This window comes from Tupaia chinensis, unplaced genomic scaffold (assembly GCF_000334495.1).
Source record: "Tupaia chinensis unplaced genomic scaffold, TupChi_1.0 Scaffold000366_1, whole genome shotgun sequence".
NCBI lineage: Eukaryota > Metazoa > Chordata > Mammalia > Scandentia > Tupaiidae > Tupaia > Tupaia belangeri.
In genome coordinates, this window is record NW_006159863.1 from 518,901 (window position 1) to 537,341 (window position 18,441).

At 40.1% G+C, this 18,441-nt stretch overlaps 2 protein-coding genes across 2 annotated transcripts in view; one reads left to right on the forward strand and one right to left on the reverse strand.

Annotated features, from left to right (window-relative positions):
* The window catches only part of FZD3 (frizzled class receptor 3), an 80,787-nt gene that overhangs the window by 59,756 nt on the left and 2,590 nt on the right, over positions 1 to 18,441 (reverse strand). Inside the window, exon 2 of the mRNA XM_006153209.3 lies at positions 2,056 to 2,252. Within this exon, the coding sequence (XP_006153271.1) occupies positions 2,056 to 2,252 (197 nt within the window). The remainder of the gene's footprint in view (positions 1 to 2,055; positions 2,253 to 18,441) is intronic.
* FBXO16 (F-box protein 16) overlaps positions 1 to 18,441 on the forward strand; it is a 137,637-nt gene that overhangs the window by 22,598 nt on the left and 96,598 nt on the right. The gene's annotated exons all lie outside the window — the stretch shown is intronic.

Below are 18,441 nucleotides of genomic sequence, written 5' to 3' on the forward strand. Positions count from 1 at the left end.
GAGAGGAGAAGTGAGAAATCACCCCCCAGGCGGAGCAGACACACCGCAATACCTTCTCCTCCACTTTTCTCTTGGGATTTTGGGCATGCATACACATGCACCTGGTGTGTTCCTCAAACTGCCAACTCTGAGAGTCTTATCGTATAGTCAGCCCTGTGGGATCCAGCTGCCTTAACCACTATGCCACCTGCTGGCCCCAAAATTACTTTTAAATATGGGCCCCGTTGCAGTGGTGTGTAAATAGAAGGGTGCAATGACTGGGGCCACATGGGAGGCCTGGGTTTGGTTCCCAGTTCCACCTAAACAGAACACTCAAGAGTATGTGTCTGTGGTCTTACCTGACTGGGAGGCTGGAGTAGTAAAGATTGCAAGGTTTTGAGACCCTGTCAAAAATACCTATCTTGGGCTAGTATTTGGTGCTGTGGTTGCCATGATGGACTCCCACATGGCCAACCACAGTTTGAGTTCCAGACCTTCGAGTTCTGGACCCGGTGGCTTAAAACTCACACCGGGCGCATGTGCGTGTGTGCCCAAGATCCCGAGAGGAGAATGGAGGAGAAGGGATTGCGGCATAACCATCCCCCCTGGGGGGTGATTTCTCGCTTTCTGTCTCTCTGTCTCTTTGGTGACTGCATATATCCTCTGGCAAAAAAGAAAAAAAAAATGTTATTTAGGGATGTGTGTGTGTGTAGTAAGAGTATAAAAACAAACACGAATATGATTAGCAACAAATTTAATACCATTATACCTTATTTTGGGGGAGGGAAAAAGGAAATGTGGTCAAGATGGGTACTAAGGAAGAACCTTCAACTCTACCTGTGTTTTCTTTCTTTAATCTGAAGCAATAGTACAAATGTTCTTTTAAAAATGTTAGATTGGACAATGGTAGATAATAACAGGTATGTTTACTTTCTTTTTTTTATTTTTAAGTTAACTTATTTCTTTCTTTCTTTTTTTTTTTTTTAATTTTTTTTAGAGAGGTTTTTTTCACTATAGGGCGCGTGCGCTCGCCAGACAGACAGAGAGAGACATAGAGACAGAAAGCGAGAAATCACCCCCCAGGGGGGATGGTTATGCCGCAATCCCTTCTCCTCCATTCTCCTCTCGGGATCTTGGGCACACACGCACATGCGCCCGGTGTGAGTTTTAAGCCACCGGGTCCAGGATGTGAACTGCGGTCAACTACGTGGGAGTCCAGCAACATAGCCATTACGCTAACTGCTGGTTCTCTTTCTTTCTTTCATATGAGAGAGAGAGAGACAGAGCCATTCCTAACATGATCCTCATACAACGATCCACCCCTAGGCTCAGCCAGCCTGATTACAGGCACATGCACACCTCACGAGTACAGGTAGGTCCTGTGACACAAACCCAGAGCTTTTCCCATGCAGGTCCAGCTGCGTTACCACTGTGCCACCACCTGGCCCCACATCTTATTATTTTTTTATCTTTGAAATATTTCAAAACACGATAAATAGTACTATCAATAATCATCACTCATACAAAACTAGAAGAATGTCTAATAAACAAATCTTCAAGCCTTTAGGAAGTACCTTTATACTGGGTAAATTTGAAAAGGATCTGACATTTTTTGGATTTGGTATGCTAGCCTGAGACAGAAAAAAGGAAGTAACAGAACTACTTTAGTCATTAACACATTTAAATCATAAAGATCTTTAAGTCTTCTCAATGAAGGAATAACAAATTATTTTCTTCCTTGTACTTCCTAATTTTTCACAAACGGTATTACTTATATAAGCAGAAAAAAATTCTCAAGTGAAAAAAATCAACTTAGTGTCTTGACTTCATATTTCTTGATCTTTTTAAAATTTTCTTAACAGAAATGTTTTATTTTTCTACCTTTTTCATTTAATGCACCCTAATTCCTAAGGAAATAATTCAGAAGCCATGAAACTACTGCTCATGTTACTTAAAAACTAATGACCAATAATGTATACTTCAAAAAGTTTTTAAAAATTGATGAAACAAAAGACAAGTAATTTTAAACATACTGCAACATAAGAAATAAGCCATGAAAATCTATGATTTTCGCACCTACTACATTCCATATCTTCTGGCCAAGGAACACCAAACATCTCCATGAGCTTTGAACACTCGCTGTAAGCCCGCTGACACAGCCGACGACAGGGAAGTGTGACGCGTCCATATTCCATACAAATAGGAGCATACAGTGCACAAAGAAATGGCCGGAAATCCCGAGAACAATCCAGGTTCACCATGGGGTGGAATGGCTAGGAAAAAGTTAAAATCGAATAATTAGATAAAGAGCTGTCTACAGTTAAAGTTTTCTATAATATTGCAGCAGTCTTTTTTTTTCTATTTTAAAATTTTTCTGAAAGTTGTTAAAAAAAAATTCTGAAGAGGAGTTTTTGTTTTTATAAATGAAACTCTCTTAGCCCTACTGATCCCTGAAGATTCTGATCTGGTTGAGTCTGATGCGTATCCCAGAATCTACATGTATAGTTTAGTTGTTACAGGTGATACTAACGAAGAGGCAGGGCTGAGAGTCACTAATGATGACTCACACAGGGAAAAAACCCACAAAGATAGGCACGAATGCTCAAAGAGTAACTACTGATTGGTGGTAGGGATATAAGAAATTTTAATTTTTTTCATGTATTTCAATTTCTACATTTTCTTCAACTAATGTCTATCAACAGGAGAGAGAAGCAGTAGCAAGACAAGGAAAGGAGAGAGAGGGAAAGGAAGGTAACTAGTTACAGATAGTAGTTACTTGGGGAGATGAGATGGGGAAGGAGTTCTCATCTCTTGTCTCAAGTTTTCTTTTCTTCTTCCTTTTTTTTAAAAACTTTCTGAACAGTTCTTTACACTATGAAATCACATGATGTAAACAGAGCTAACACTGTAAGCGGATATTAAGGAAATGCAAAGAGAAATAATGGCCCCAGACATAAAACTATACTGAAATGATCATTATAACCACAGGAGATCAAATATCCTAAGAAAGTACACCTGGGTTTTAACTACTGAATAGTTTTTCCACTTGTTTATACAATAGTTTAAGTGATTGCTGATTCTGAAGCAGTTATAGATAGTCTCATTACCAGGCCTTTTAATTAAGAATGTATTTATTTGGGACCAGGAGTTGGCATAATGGCTATGTTGCTGGAATCCCATGTAGTCGACCGTGGTTCAAGTCCTGGATCCGGTGACTTAAACTCACGCCGGGCGCGTGTGCGTGCGTGTCCAAGATCCCAAGAAGAGAGTGGAAGAGAAGGAACTGTAGTGTGGCCACCCTCTCTGAGGGGAGATTTCTCACTTTCTGTCTCTCTGTCTCTCTCTCTGTCTCTCCAAGCACACACACCCTATAGCAAAAACCTCTCAAAAAAAAAAAAAAAAGAATGTATTTATTTATTTGTACATTGATGTATAATATTTTCCAGGAGACTCCCCTATATATAATGCAATCAGGAAAAAAGAGTTACTTAAAGAAACTGATGTCACATAAACAATATGTGAGTATCACTCCCATGTATGATGGGGTACTCTTTGTGGTAAACCAATGTTTCCATAAAGAACAAGTTAAAAAGGCAGGGGGGGGAAAGTTTTCTCTATTCAAAGCTATTGGAGAACTGATGAAGCAAAACAGCCAGGGAACCAAGAATCCAAAGAATAGGAAGGATAAAGAGGTGACTTTGGTAAGTGCAGCCACTTTTCCAAGGAGACATTTGCTCAACAGAGGCAAAGAGGCTGGGAATCAAGCTTGCCAAGGCTGGTGCTAAAAAACTGAGATAAAAGCAGAGCTTTTGGTGGTCTTAAGAGGCCACAGACACCAAATTGGAAATGAAAGATCTATTAATAAGTGAGAAGGGGAAGTGCCAATGGTTGAATCTGACAGCTAGTTTTCCCTTCAGAATATTTGAAAATTCTGAAGCTGCACAAATGAGGTTAAGGAGGTAGGCCAAAAACCTCTGAAAAGCAAAGGAAAGACTTTGGCAGTCTTATCGGACTGAAGAGACATGACAGAATTCAAGCCCTGCCAGGGTAACTGATCATACCAGACTTTAAGGTGGAAGACCTAAAGGACTACATCTTAGGAGTAGGACAGGAGGGAGGCAGAGACCTACCAAGCGTCAACTCAGTTCAACCTGGATTAAGATGACTTATCTGATAAAGCAGAAAAAAGACAGGAAGCCAGAAAGTGGTGCAGTAGTTAATGCAGCACTGCATGACTGACCCACATGGGAAAGATAGGGGAGATTTGTGGAGCTTTCCCTGAACACACTCATGATACAGGACTAGCTGAAGCTGGTGTGGAATTCAAGTCACTATCCTGCTGGGGATGTCTCTCTCTCTCTCTCATTAATGGAGGAATGAATAAACTTTTAAAAGAGAGAAAGGGGCTAAGCAGGTGGCATGGTGGTTAAGGTGTTGGACTCCCACATGGCAAACCACAGTTCGAGTCCTGAACCTGGTGACTTGCTTTCTCACTTTCCCTCTCTCTGTCTCTAGTCAAATTAAATAATAATAATGACAATGAAAAGAAAATAAAATAATTCTTTTTTTTTTTTTTTAGAGAGGTTTTTGCTATAGGGCGTGTGCGCTCACCAGAAAGACAGAGAGAGACCGAGAGACAGAAAGCGAGAAATCACCCCCCAGGCGGGATGGCCAGGCCTCAATCCCTTCTCTTCCATTCTCCTCTCAGGATCTTGGGCATGCATATATGCGCGCGCCCAGCGTGAGTCTAAGCCACTGGGTCTGGGATTCGAACCATGGTCAACTACGTGGGAGTACAGCGACATAGCCATTATGCTAACTGCTGGTCCCAAGTAAATTAATTCTTTAAAAAAGAGAGAGATAAAGATGGATGAACCTTTTTAAAAGTATCATCTAGAAGCTCACCAATATTTTATGATGTCAAGCACTCAATAAAATATTACTTGACAGTCCAAGAAACCAGGGCAATAGCTGAAAATCAAGCTGAAAAAAAAAGGGTTGTGGTGCTCTAGCTACTAGAGTTAACAGGTAACACTGTAACTCATATTGTCTAGAAAATAGTTGGAAAGATGAAGACTTTTACCTAAAAACTAGAATCTACTATAAAAGGAAACAAATATAATTAAAAATATAACTACTGGGCCAGTGATTAAGCACTGTGCATTTGGAGCTAAATCCTACATGGTTAACCACAGTCCAAATTCTGGCCCTGGTGGCTTGAATAACATGCTATGCTGGGCAGGGGTGTGTGTACATGACGACCTGGAGAAAAGGAGAAAAGGAGCCAGCCCATGGCATGGGGGTTAAGGCAGCTCGATCCTACTATATGACTGATTGCACAATTGGAGTTTCAGACTCAGCAACTGAAAAACACATAAGGCACATGTACATGCCCCAAATCCGAAAGGAGTGAAAACGGAGAAGGGATTGTGGCCTGACCATTCCCCATGGGGGGGATGCTTTCTCACTTTCCTTCTCTCTCCTTCTCCTGCAAGCACACATGCTCTTCAGAAAAATAAAAATAAATGGAGAGTGTCAGCAGGTGGTGTGGAGGTCAAGCTAGATCCCACATGACAAACCACAAGTTTCAGACCCAGATCCAGCAGCTTGAAAACACAATGGGTGCATGTATATGTGTGCCCAAAAACCCAAGAGGAGAATGGAGTAGAAGGAATTACAACATGGGGGGTGATTTCTCACTTTGCCTCTCTTTCTCTCTCTGGCAACTGTACATGTCCTACAGCAAACTAAAAAAAAAAAAAAAAAGAAATAGAAAAAAAGAGAGAGAGAGAAGTCCCCTGGGAAGTCTCAAACTTGCTTGGTCTTGAGCAATACATACAATAGCAAATAATCAGACATTGTCATGTTAATAAAATCTCCATCTGTGATCCCTATCATGATCTGAATGACTGTTTCATGCTGCTTACACTAAGCCTACAGCTACAAGTTTATGCTTCTGTCACTTACTAGCTTTAAGTATCATATCTCAGGTAGCCATTTACTGACACTTAATAGTACCTTATAGACGCTATCTCATTTAACACTTTCAACAATCCCATAGGGTAGGTAGTATTGTTTTTTTAAGACTTACTTATTTTATTCATTTAATTGTATTTTTTCCCTTTTTTTTTTTTCCCTTTTGACCCAAGAGATAGCGAGAGAGAAAAAGGAAAAAAATGAGAAAGCAAGCCGCCAGGTACAGAACTCAAACCACAGTTGACTGCCATATAAGATTCCAGAGCCTTAACCACCAGGCTGCCTGCTGGCCCCAGTATTATTACTATTCTTTAAATAATTATTTATGCAATTTTATTTATTGTTATTAATTTGACCAGAGAGATACAGAGAGAGAGAGAGAAAGTGAGAAAGTAAGTTGCCAGGTCCAGGACTAAACTCGTGGTCAGCCAGGTGGAAGTGCAGCATCTTAACCATCATGCCAGTACTGGCCCCTACAGTAGTATTATTTTTCATCCTATTTTATAATTCATATGAGTAAAACAAAACACAGAAAACTAAGTAACTTGTCCAAGATCACACAGCTACAGAAATAGAACCAAGAATCAAATGCTGGCATTCTCGCACCTAACTATTTGCTCAATTTACCCTCTCTAAACTTCAGTTTCCTCTTTAGTAAAATGGTCTTAATAACACATAAATAAAAATATATCATTAGCATAGAGAACACAATAAACAATAGCTTAAAAGGGGATTCGGGGCCAGCGAACCATGATGGTTAAGTCACCAGATCCCACATGGCTGACTCCATGATGTGAATCCCAGTCCTGACAGCTTGACAAACATGCCAGGCACATGCACATGCCCAAAATCCTAAGAGAAGAATGGAGAAGAAGGGGTTGCAGTGTGGCCATTCCCCCAGAGGGTGATCTCTCACCTTCTCTCTCACTTTTCTCTCTCTCCAGTAAGAGCACACATCCTATAGCAAAAATCTAAATAAATAAATAAGAGGGGAGTTAAAGAACAGTTGCAAGTTAACAGAGCTGTAGTGGGCCAATTTGGTGGGCATGATGAGAAAGTCTGCTAAATTCTATTTTAAATTGCAAACTGAGAAAGTTGATTGCAATGACATTTTTAAAAAGCAAAACAACACATAGATGAATCTCAAAATCATTGTGCTAGGGGACCAGCAGTTAGCATAATGGCTATGTCGCTGGACTCCCACGTAGTCAACCGCAATTTGAGTCCCGGACCCGGTGGCTTAAACTCACGCCGGGTGCGTGTGCGTGCGTGCCCAAGATCCTGAGAGGAGAATGGAGGAGAAGGGAATGCGGCGTGGCCATCCCCCCTGGGGGGTGATTTCTCGCTTTCTATCTCTCTGTCTCTGTCTGTCTGGTGAGCACACACGCCCTATAGCAAAAACCTCTTCAAAAAAAAAAAGTAAAAATCATTGTGCTGGGTATAAGAAACTAAGCAAAAAAGGTAGATATTGTATGATTCCTTTTAAATAAAAGTCTAGAAAATGAAAATTAATCTTCAATGACAAAGCAGGTCAGTGGTTACCTGGAGTAGAGAGAGAGTCTATGAAGGGACACAAGGAGCTTTTGAGGTGATGGAAGTGTTCTATTTCTTGATTGTGGTGATGGTTTCAGGGGGTCTGTCAAAACTCATCATACTGAACACTTTAAATGGACGCAGTTTATTGAATCAAAATAATACCAAATAAGTATTATAAATTGCCTTGATTTTAACTTTAATAACAACTTTAATCTCAGCAAAACCAAAAGTACCGAATACTGAGAAGATGTGAACAAATATATGACATAGGAAATACTATTAAAGCTCTCTAAAATAGAAAAAAGGAACTTTATTAGATTGGATTTTAAAAGATTCTTACTGAGTCCTTCCCTAAATAGTAATACTTTTTGTTCACTAAATCAAGACCTGCATATAAGAAGTTTACAAACTGAAAAGTAACTTTCTAAAATTAAATTTCTGGTTTCTATAACAAAGGTGCACTACATGGAACCTTCCATCTTTGTTCAAATTCAAATCAACCAAGCCTTTGTGCTCCCATTCTTTTTCTTCTTTCAAATTTCTATTCCCGTTACCATAGGAACCTGCTGGCTGACAAGCCTTCAAGCATGGCAACAGCCCAAGCTGGGTAAGGAGTGTGAAAGGAGACAGAGTCAAAGGCCAAAATTTGACTCATGAGACTCAGAATTCCAACCTTTGTCACTCTACAAAGAGTCTGGTAACCACAGAAACTATATCTTACTGGGGTTGGGAATATTATGACTAAATTCACTAAATGTGAACCCAAATGTGGAATGGCTTTGAAAATTCAAGGATGGTATTCATCTCACCTATTTCAGATCCAAATTAGACTAAGAAATTATTTTTAAAACTTTTGAGAATCATTTTAAGTGATTAAAAATAAGACCCTCAAAAACCCCTTTTCTAGGGACCAGCAGATGATGTAATGGTTATACCACTGGATGCCTATGTAACTGATTGCAGTTTGAGTCCTGGACTTAGCAGCTTAAAACTCACGCCAGGCACATGTGCATGCGTGCCCCAAATTCCGAGGAGAATGGAAAAGGGGTTGCAGCCTGGCCATTCCCCTGTGGGAGTGATTCCTTGCCTTCTGTCTCTGTGGCAAGCAATGCACCCTATACCAAAAATCTCTCTTAGAAAAAAAGAAGAAAAAAAACTCCTCTATTCTAGACGAATAAGAAAAGTCCAAAACTTTAAGAATTATTGTGTATAGTATATGTATATATGTGAGTATGTGCGTATGTATGTAAAAATTTTAGATGTGTAAAAAATACCTTTAATCTCATATATTTTTATTTTACAAATTCAGTTTTTAAAATGTTTCATGATGGTATATCACATGGTCTTTCCAGCGGTCTTTCAGTGAGTTGGTTTGTAGAGATTTTCCATTATCACAGGAACATCTTTATTAGTCAAAAAAAAACAGTTTCTAAAGCAGTCTATAAATTTCACTTTTCTTTAGGAAGTAAAGTATTTCCAGTATCACACAGTTCTGAATTACAGTCTAAACCAAATTCTTCTCATTTAATAATGTGAAACAAGTGGGTTTTTTTTAAAAAAAGAATTATTCATTTTTTAATTTATCATTATTATTTTTTAATTTCCTCTAGGCCTTGTGTGCTCACCTCGAAGAGAGAGAAAAAGAGAGAGAAAGAAAGCCACTAGGTCTGCGACTCAAACCATAGTCAACCACATGGGAGTCCAGTGCCCTGCTGGCCCTAAAAGTAGTTACATTCCTGGACTCCCAAATGGTCGACCTTATTTCAAGCTCCAGTGGCTTGAAACTCACACCAGACGCATATGCATGTGTGCCTAATATCCCAGTGAATGGACAAAGGACTATGGCATGGCCATCTCCCCTGGTGGATGATGTCTCAGTCTCTCTCTCACTGTCTCTGTCTCTCTCACACTCACCCTAAGGCAAAAATGTATTAAAAAAAAAAAAAGATTTGTCACAGAAAATAAATGAAAGGTTTCTAAAAGGGGAGAAGCAGGCAGCATGGTGGTTAAGGCTCTGGACTCCCCACACGGCCGATAACACAATTCCAGTCCTGGAACTGGTGGCTTAAAAATCACACTGGGTGCATGTGCGTGAGTGACCAAAATTTCCAAGATGTGAATGGAGGAGGAAATGAGCTGTGGCCATCAGCCCAGGGGGTGTTTTCTCACTTTCCCTCTTTGTCTCTCTCCTGCAAGCACATTTGTCCTACGGCAAAAACCTTAAAAAAATAGTAACAATAAAACTTCAAAAAAAGTTCCTTTTTCTAGAGTAAATATGATAAATTTTCCATTACTTATTACGTACATTTTTCAATTTAGAAGTTTCTTATTTTCTGGCTAATTTCTCCAATCACACAAGAGACTGCAAGCCGCTTCACTAGATTGTTGTTTGTTTAGGGAAAACCACCTTATTAATATTAAACTAAACAAAAGATAATAAGGAAAGCAAATCTGACAGAGAATGCATGTGTTCTAAAGATAAAACCATGAATTCTAAGGCTATCATGAACATACTAAAAGAATTTTCATTTTCTAAAAAGTCTATCAAAAATGTTATTAATGAGGGACCAGCAGTTAGTGTAATGGCTATGTCACTGGACTCCCACGTAGTCGACCGCGGTTCGAGTCCCAGACCCGGGGGCTTAAACTCATGCCGGGCGCGTGTGTGCCCAAGATCCTGAGAGGAGAATGGATTGTGGCGTGGCCATCCCCCCTGGGGGGTGATTTCTGGCTTTCTGTCTCTCTGTCTTTATCTGTCTGGCGAGTGCACCAAAAAAAAAAAAAAAAAAAAAAAAAAAAAACTCTCCAAAAAAAGAAAAGAAATTGTTAATAATGGTTGTTACATGGGAGTACATTGTACTGCCTGTATACTTCTATACAAAACAAAGCAAAAACCCTGTCTTTCAAGGTCCATATGCTACCTGCAACCCAAAGTTTTCCCTGATCCTCTCCACATAGTACCTTTCTCTCTTTAATTCTCTTAACATTTTGTCATTTGTGTGTGTGTGTGTGTGTGTGTGTGTGTGTGGCATTTACCAAGTTCTTCCTCATGCTATAGTCATCCAACCAAAATATATCTAATAAATACTAAGTCCTAGGCCCTTCACTGGGAACTGACAAAAAAGAACAGTTGAGATTTTAAAAATAAAGTTTCTTAACTAATTTTACTATTCCAAAAGCTTAATGTATTTCTTACGGAGAAATAAAAAAATAACAAACATTCAATGAAGAACATAGAAAACACTAACTGTGACAATTCAGGAATAATCAGTATGCATTGATGAAAATATTACCATATTCACTCTATACTGAACGTGACTTTTTTTTAACAAAACTAGGATAACATACATATTTTGTTTTCTAACCTCCCTCTTTTTTAGATTTATTTAATTAATTTTAGTCGTCATTATTATTTAATTTGACCAGAGAGAAAGGCAAAGTGAAAAGGCAAGCCACCAGGTCTGGGGCTTGAACCACAGTCAGCCATGTGGGAATCCAGCACCTTTACCACAATGCTACCTGCTGGTCTCATCCTTCCCTTTTAAATAGAATTTATATATTTACTTATTTTAGCTTTTTAACTGTCATAAGGTACCTGCCAGAGAGGAGAGAGATACAAAGACAGAGAAAGTCGGAAATCACCCCCTAGGACGGATGCTGCATTCCTTTCTCCTAGAGAAATTCCCTTTTCCTAGTGGGAGTTTGAGCACACACACATGCCTGGCAAGATTTTCACGCCACCAGGCCCGGGATTCAAACTGCAGCTGGCCATATGAAATCCAGTACTCCAACCACCATACCACCTACTGACCCCTCTTCCCCCTTTTTTAACTTAATAGATCAAGTACTGCAAAATTTTGACAAGATGCAGATTATTCACAGAAAAGGCACATTAAAAGACCCAGAGATGGGAAAAAGTATACTGTTTTATTGTTTTGCTTAATTACACCACTTAAAAATGCAAATACATAAAACTGAATGTTTTGAGTCACTTTAAGGACAAAAACAAAAGAGGAGAGTGAAATACCAGTGTTCACAGGTCTGTGGTAACCTACGTGGCACAGGGATTTCTAGCACCATCCCCAGGAGAGTAAGAATTCAGGCACTGAACTGTAACTCTAATCATGACTACTACCACTTCTAAGTGATTTACAGTTTATAAAGTTAATTAATTCAAACATTTATTTAGCAGTTGCTGTGTGAGAGGCTTTATGTTGGGTATTGGACATAGAAAGATCAATGAGGACAAGTTCTCCTTTCAAGGAGTGAAAAGTCTAGCTTGAAAATTTGTAAAAATGCAAACAATCCCAATACAGTAACAGATACACTAAAATAGAGGTACAGCGATATGGAGGGAAAACTCACCAACTTCTGGGCATTTTCGCAAGGAAATAACACCCAGACCAGGCCTTGAAAACCGAATAAGCTACTTTAAAACAGTCATTTGATGGTAAATCCTTGGTGAGATACGTCCGTAAGAACAAAAAGAAGTACGAAAGCAGTCTTAAACGACTTCCAGTAATCATAGTGTTAGTAATAATACTGGTGTTATTATTCTGGAACTATACAGTGTACGTGTAAAATAAAGACAAGAAAGGCCCAGCCCAGGTGATACAGAAGGTAGCATACTGGACTGCAGAGCTAGAAGCCGCGTGGCTGACTGTAGGTTCAGAACTCTGGGCCAGCCTGAAAACACACTGGGTACACATGTAGCCAACTCAAGATTCTAAGGAACAAGGGTGCTGGAAAAAGGGATCATAGTGTGATGAGACCCTATCAAGGGCCTGTTCTCTCTCCCATGTGTGCACATGCATGAGGGGGACAGAGAAGAAGAAACCAAAACCAGATTAAAGATGTTAAATAAAATCCCTGGGAACCAGCAGTTAGCGTAATGGCTATGTCGCTGGACTCCCACGTAGTCGACCGCGGTTCACGTCCCGGACCCGGTGGCTTAAAACTCACGCCGGGCGCGTGTGCGTGCGTGCCCAAGATCCTGAGAAGAGAATGGAGGAGAAGGGATTGCGGCATAACCATCCCCCCTGGGGGGTGATTTCTCGCTTTCTGTCTCTATGTCTCTCTCTGTCTGTCTGGCGAGCGCATGCGCCCTATAGCGAAAAAACCTCTCCAATAAATAAATTAATTAATTAATTAATTAATTAAAAATCCCTGCAATATTATTTGAACTGAAAGTATCAATAAAAATTCAATATGGAGGGTCAGCAGGTGGTGTGGTAGCTTAGGGCACTGCTCTCCTACATGGCCGAACATAGTTCAAGTCCCAGACCTGGCAGCTTGCTTTCTCACCTTCTCTTTCTCACTCTGTCATTTTCTGATCCAATTAAAATAAATAAATAATGTTAAATAAAATAACTCTTAAAAAAAAAAACCTATGAAGGTCTTTCAAAATATATATATATATATATATTTCTTAGCTCTGTCCACAAGAAGGCCTAAAAATAAATAACCTAGTTATCAAAAGGCATAGCACCCAGTTAGTGGTCTCTAAGTGTCACTTAGATTAAAAAGAACCAGTGATCCCTAGAGAAATCGGTGATTCAAGGTCTGAGGCAGAATTTTATGGAGTGAACAAGAAAACAACTTTGAAGTAATTTTTTAAATTAATTAATTAATTATTATTATTTGAATTTGTATCAGATACATATGCCCACCAGAGAGTGACACAGAGAGAGAGAGAGAGAGAGAGAGAGAGAGAAAGAAACTGAGAAAGAAAGGCACCAGGTCTAGGACTCAAACCATGGTCAGTCAAGTGGGAGTCCTGCACTTTAACCACCATGCCACCTGCTGGCCCCACAGGGAAACTGTTAAACACCAATAGGATGGTGTCAGAGACATGAAGGAACTATCACAGAGAGGTTCCCACCACCGTAGATGGAATATTTTGAGCCCTGATATTAAAAACATCAAATGTGGGGACCAGCAGATGGCATAGAGTTACGTTGCTGGACTCCCACAGGGCTGACCACAATTCAAGTTCTGGACCCAGTGGCTTGAAAATCACACCAGGTGTGTGTGCATTTATGCCCAAGATACCAGAAGAATGGAGGAGAAGGAACTATGGTGTGGCTACCCCCCCCACCTCCCGCCAGGGGGTGATCTCTCACTTTCCTTCTCATTGTCTTCATCTCTTTCTCTGGCAAGTACACAAGTCCTAAGACAAAAATCTCTTTAAAAAAAAAAATCAACTTATGTTACAAAAGCCGTATGTTCGGGAGCAGCAGATGGTGTGATGGCTATGTCGCTGGACTCTCATGTAGTCGACAGCAGTTCGAGTCCCAGACCCGGTGGCTTAAACTCACGACGGGTGCATGTGAGTGGGTGCCCAGGATCCTGAGAGGAGAATGGAGGAGAAGAGAATACGGCCTGGCCATCCCCCCTGGGGGGGTGATTTCTCGCTTTTTGTCTCTCCGTCTCTCTCTCTGTTTTTCTGGCAAGGGCATGTGCCCTGTAGCAAAAATTTCTCTCAAAAATAAAGATCAATGTGTTCATAATAATACTTTAAACAAATTTAAAAAAACCCTCACTGATTACCTTTGGAAGATACTTGGGAATTAACTAATTATTCTAAAAACTAATAAAGGGGAATGAGCAAGTATATCTTATCTTTCATATATAAGCTATACATGAGAATAACTCAATAGTAGAAGAGAAGTTTCTTGTTTATAAAAATAGTCTAGCTGAGAAATGAAGAAAAGTGGGACCAGCAGTTAGGGTAATGGCTATGTCGCTGGCCTCCCAGGTAGTCGACCACGGTTCGAGTCCCAGACCCAGGGGCTTAAATTCATGCTGGGCGCATGTGCGTGCATGCCCAAGATCCCGAGAGGAGAATGGAGAAGAGATTGCGGCGTGGCCATCCCCCCTGGGGGGTGATTTCTTGCTTTCTCTCTGTCTCTCTCTGTCTTTCTGGCGAGCATATGCGATCTATAGCAAAAACCTCTCCAAGAAAAAAAAGAAATGAAGAAAGTGATAGAATGAGAACATTACCATTGTGCAAATCTCTAATAAGGATTGATCTTTGAAACAATCAATGGCTGTTAACAGTATAAAAAGAGTAAAAAAAGATAGCATGTGCCTTCTGGTAGAATTATGTTATACCACCTATATTCTTTTAGAATGTGTGTGTGTGTGTGTGTGTGTATTTGCTTCAACATAATGTGTATATATATATATATCTTTTATATATTTGCTCCAACATAATCTAGTTGGGTGTGCAGTCATAAAACATTACTAGCTATGAGCTGATAACTTTTGAACTTGGATGATGGATATATATATGGCTTTCATTAAACCATTATATTTACACTAGAATGAAATTTCTATAATGAAAAAATTTTTTTAATTTTAAACATGGGCCAATTTCAATGAAAGAACAGATTAGGAATCCTCAGAAGATGAATGGACCCTAGGCAGGCTGAAAGCCTGGGTCTGGTGAAAGATATGCCTAGGCCATTGCCTTTCATCTCACCCAGATTCACAGTGAACACTCAAGAATGCACTATGGATATAGCACTGTGCTATGGCAGTGGTAAAACACAATGCTCTGTGAGACAATCCCACAGGGGAAGGGTCTCAGTTCAACTCTGAAGACCTCCCTGAGCACATCGGGCACATGTCTGCCCATGATCTGGGGCTGGTTGAAGGCCAGGAGCCTGCAGGAGTACTGTGTCTCTTTCTCTCTCTCCCCCATCTCCCTCTTATGAAAAAAATAAACTTAAAAAAAAAAAGAATGAGCAGGCATTGTTAGATTCAGTTACTTGCTCCTGGTAAAAGCCAGTAGACAAGCATCCAAGGTTCCTTAATCAGTGGAGAGAGAGAAGTGAAGGTATCAGCAGCAGCATTCACCACTTTATGTTTGCTGAGTTTCCATGTCTGTTGCTATTACAGAAACCTTAGTCTCAAATTGTGTCTGATGGTTCTTTCTGTCTGGCATCACTGTCCTAAAATGACAATCATACAATAAGCAATTATCCCCAACATTACTTCAACCCACTACAGCCTTGTCTAAGAAACTATTACCCACATAGGTGTTTCTCTCTAGAATACCTAAAATTCAGAGGCAACCTCATTATCGATAAAATATCTAGAATACCTGGGCATATTTGAAAACAGGGTTAGAGAGAGCCTACTGTGCCATCAATATGAACACCTCATGAATCCACAACTAGGGATATAAGTTCATCACCTTTCTGGTATTTCTCTCTACATCATTTACAAATGGGATTTGGACTAGAATTAACACTTGTGGATCGCCTACTGTGTACAATGCATTATACTAGCTACTGCATATATCTCTCATGTAATCCTAATTGCCCTTTGAGATACTTCCATTATCACTGCCTATTCACAAATTAAGGAAACAAGGTTTCAGAATGTTAACTAACTTGGGGCTGGCAGGTGGCATGGTGGTTAAGGGCACTGGACTCCCACAAGGCCAACCATAGTTCAAGTCCCAGACCTGACGACTTGCTTTTCTACTTTCTTTCTCTCTCTCTCTGTCTCTCTCTCTCTCATTCTGTCCCTCATTGGTCAAATTAAAATAAATAAATAAAGTTACATAAAATGATTCGAGGGGAAAAAAATGTTAAGTAACTTGTCCAAAGTTTTAAATCTAATACGTGACAGAGCCAAAAGTTGAACCCAAGTTAGTACAAACATCTTTATGACTTGCTTCCTTCTACACTACTTGCTTCCAAAGGAAGTTATAATGACAATACAAAGAAAATACTTCTAATTTGTGTGTGTGTGTGTGTGTGTGTGTGTGTGCGCGCAAGAGGCTCGTGCACTCATTGGACAGAAAAAGACAGAGAAAGTAAGAAATCCACCCTGCCAAGGGGATGGCCCTGCTGCATCCCTTCTCTACGGATTTTGGGCACACACACCTAGAGTATTTTTCAAGTCACTGGGTCTGGGACTCAAATCATGCAGTTGGCCATGTGGAATCTAGACACCTTAACTTCCAATCACCTGCTGGCCTTTAATTCATTTTTTGGTGAGAAAATCAACAGCTTTATGACACAGCTCTAATCAACATCCTCAACCAACTTACTGTATTAAACCAACACCAATTTTCATACATCCCAATCTAACAGTCTATATCAAATCTCTCTCTTTACTAGTTAGAATTTGTATAGTCAGATGAAGAACAGAAAATGTTTTGCTCAACCTCTATAGCATTTTCTTTTTTTTAAGGTTTTTGCCATCGGAGCTTTTCTACTTTCTTTCTCTCTCTCTCTGTCTCTCTCTCTCTCATTCTGTCCCTCATTGGTCAAATTAAAATAAATAAATAAAGTTACATAAAATGATTCGAGGGGAAAAAAATGTTAAGTAACTTGTCCAAAGTTTTAAATCTAATACGTGACAGAGCCAAAAGTTGAACCCAAGTTAGTACAAACATCTTTATGACTTGCTTCCTTCTACACTACTTGCTTCCAAAGGAAGTTATAATGACAATACAAAGAAAATACTTCTAATTTGTGTGTGTGTGTGTGTGTGTGTGTGTGTGCGCGCAAGAGGCTCGTGCACTCATTGGACAGAAAAAGACAGAGAAAGTAAGAAATCCACCCTGCCAAGGGGATGGCCCTGCTGCATCCCTTCTCTACGGATTTTGGGCACACACACCTAGAGTATTTTTCAAGTCACTGGGTCTGGGACTCAAATCATGCAGTTGGCCATGTGGAATCTAGACACCTTAACTTCCAATCACCTGCTGGCCTTTAATTCATTTTTTGGTGAGAAAATCAACAGCTTTATGACACAGCTCTAATCAACATCCTCAACCAACTTACTGTATTAAACCAACACCAATTTTCATACATCCCAATCTAACAGTCTATATCAAATCTCTCTCTTTACTAGTTAGAATTTGTATAGTCAGATGAAGAACAGAAAATGTTTTGCTCAACCTCTATAGCATTTTCTTTTTTTTAAGGTTTTTGCCATCGGACACGTGCTCTTGCTTAAGAGAGACAGAGACAGACAGAGAGCAGGAAAGTGAGAAATCACCCCCCGGGAGGATAGTCACACTGCATCCTTTTTACTCCATTTTCTCAACAGAACTTTGGGCACGCACACACAGGCACCTGGCATAATTTTCAAGCCACCAGGTCTGGGACTCGAACTGTGGTTGGCCATGTGGGAGTCCAGTACCTTAACCATTATGCTACCTGTTGGCCCCTAGCATTTTCAAATATCTGGAATATATAACTTCATATTTCTTTTCTTTTTTTTTTTTTTTTTTTTTTTAGGGGTTTTTTTTTTAGGGCCCGTCTCCTCCCGTGCGCTCACCAGAAAGACAGACAGAGAAACAGAAAGCAAGAAATCACCCCCTCAGGGCGGATGGCCACGCTGCAATCCCTTCTCCTCCATTCTTCTCTCGAGATCTTGGGCAGGGATGCACACGTGCCCGGCATGAGTTTAAGCCACCAGGTTTGGGACTCAAAGTTTCCATGTCCGTGGTCAACTACATGGGAGTCCAGGGACAAAGCCATTATGCCAACTGCTGGTCCCTAACTTCACATTTCAAAATCTATGAATAATAATCTTTCTACAAATTTTCCCAGACAGATTTATGTTAGTCTACCTCAAAGTAATGAACTTTTGAGCTTTACTACAAAATAAAGAATTCCAAAGCATGTAGGCTTCCACACTGTAAAAGTGGATTAAAGACTAAAGAATAAAACATTCTCTAAATTGGAAACCAGCAGGTGGCGTGGTGGTCAAGGTGCTGGACACTCTCACATGGCTGACCATGGTTCAAGTCCTGGGCCTAGTAGCTTGCTTTCTCACTTTCACTCTCTCTCTCTGTGTCTCTCTCTGGTCAAATTAAAATAAATTAATGAAGGGAACCAGCAGTTAGCGTAATGGCTATGTCGCTGGACTCCCACATAGTCGACCGCGGTTCGTGTCCCGGACCCGGTGGCTTAAAACTCACGC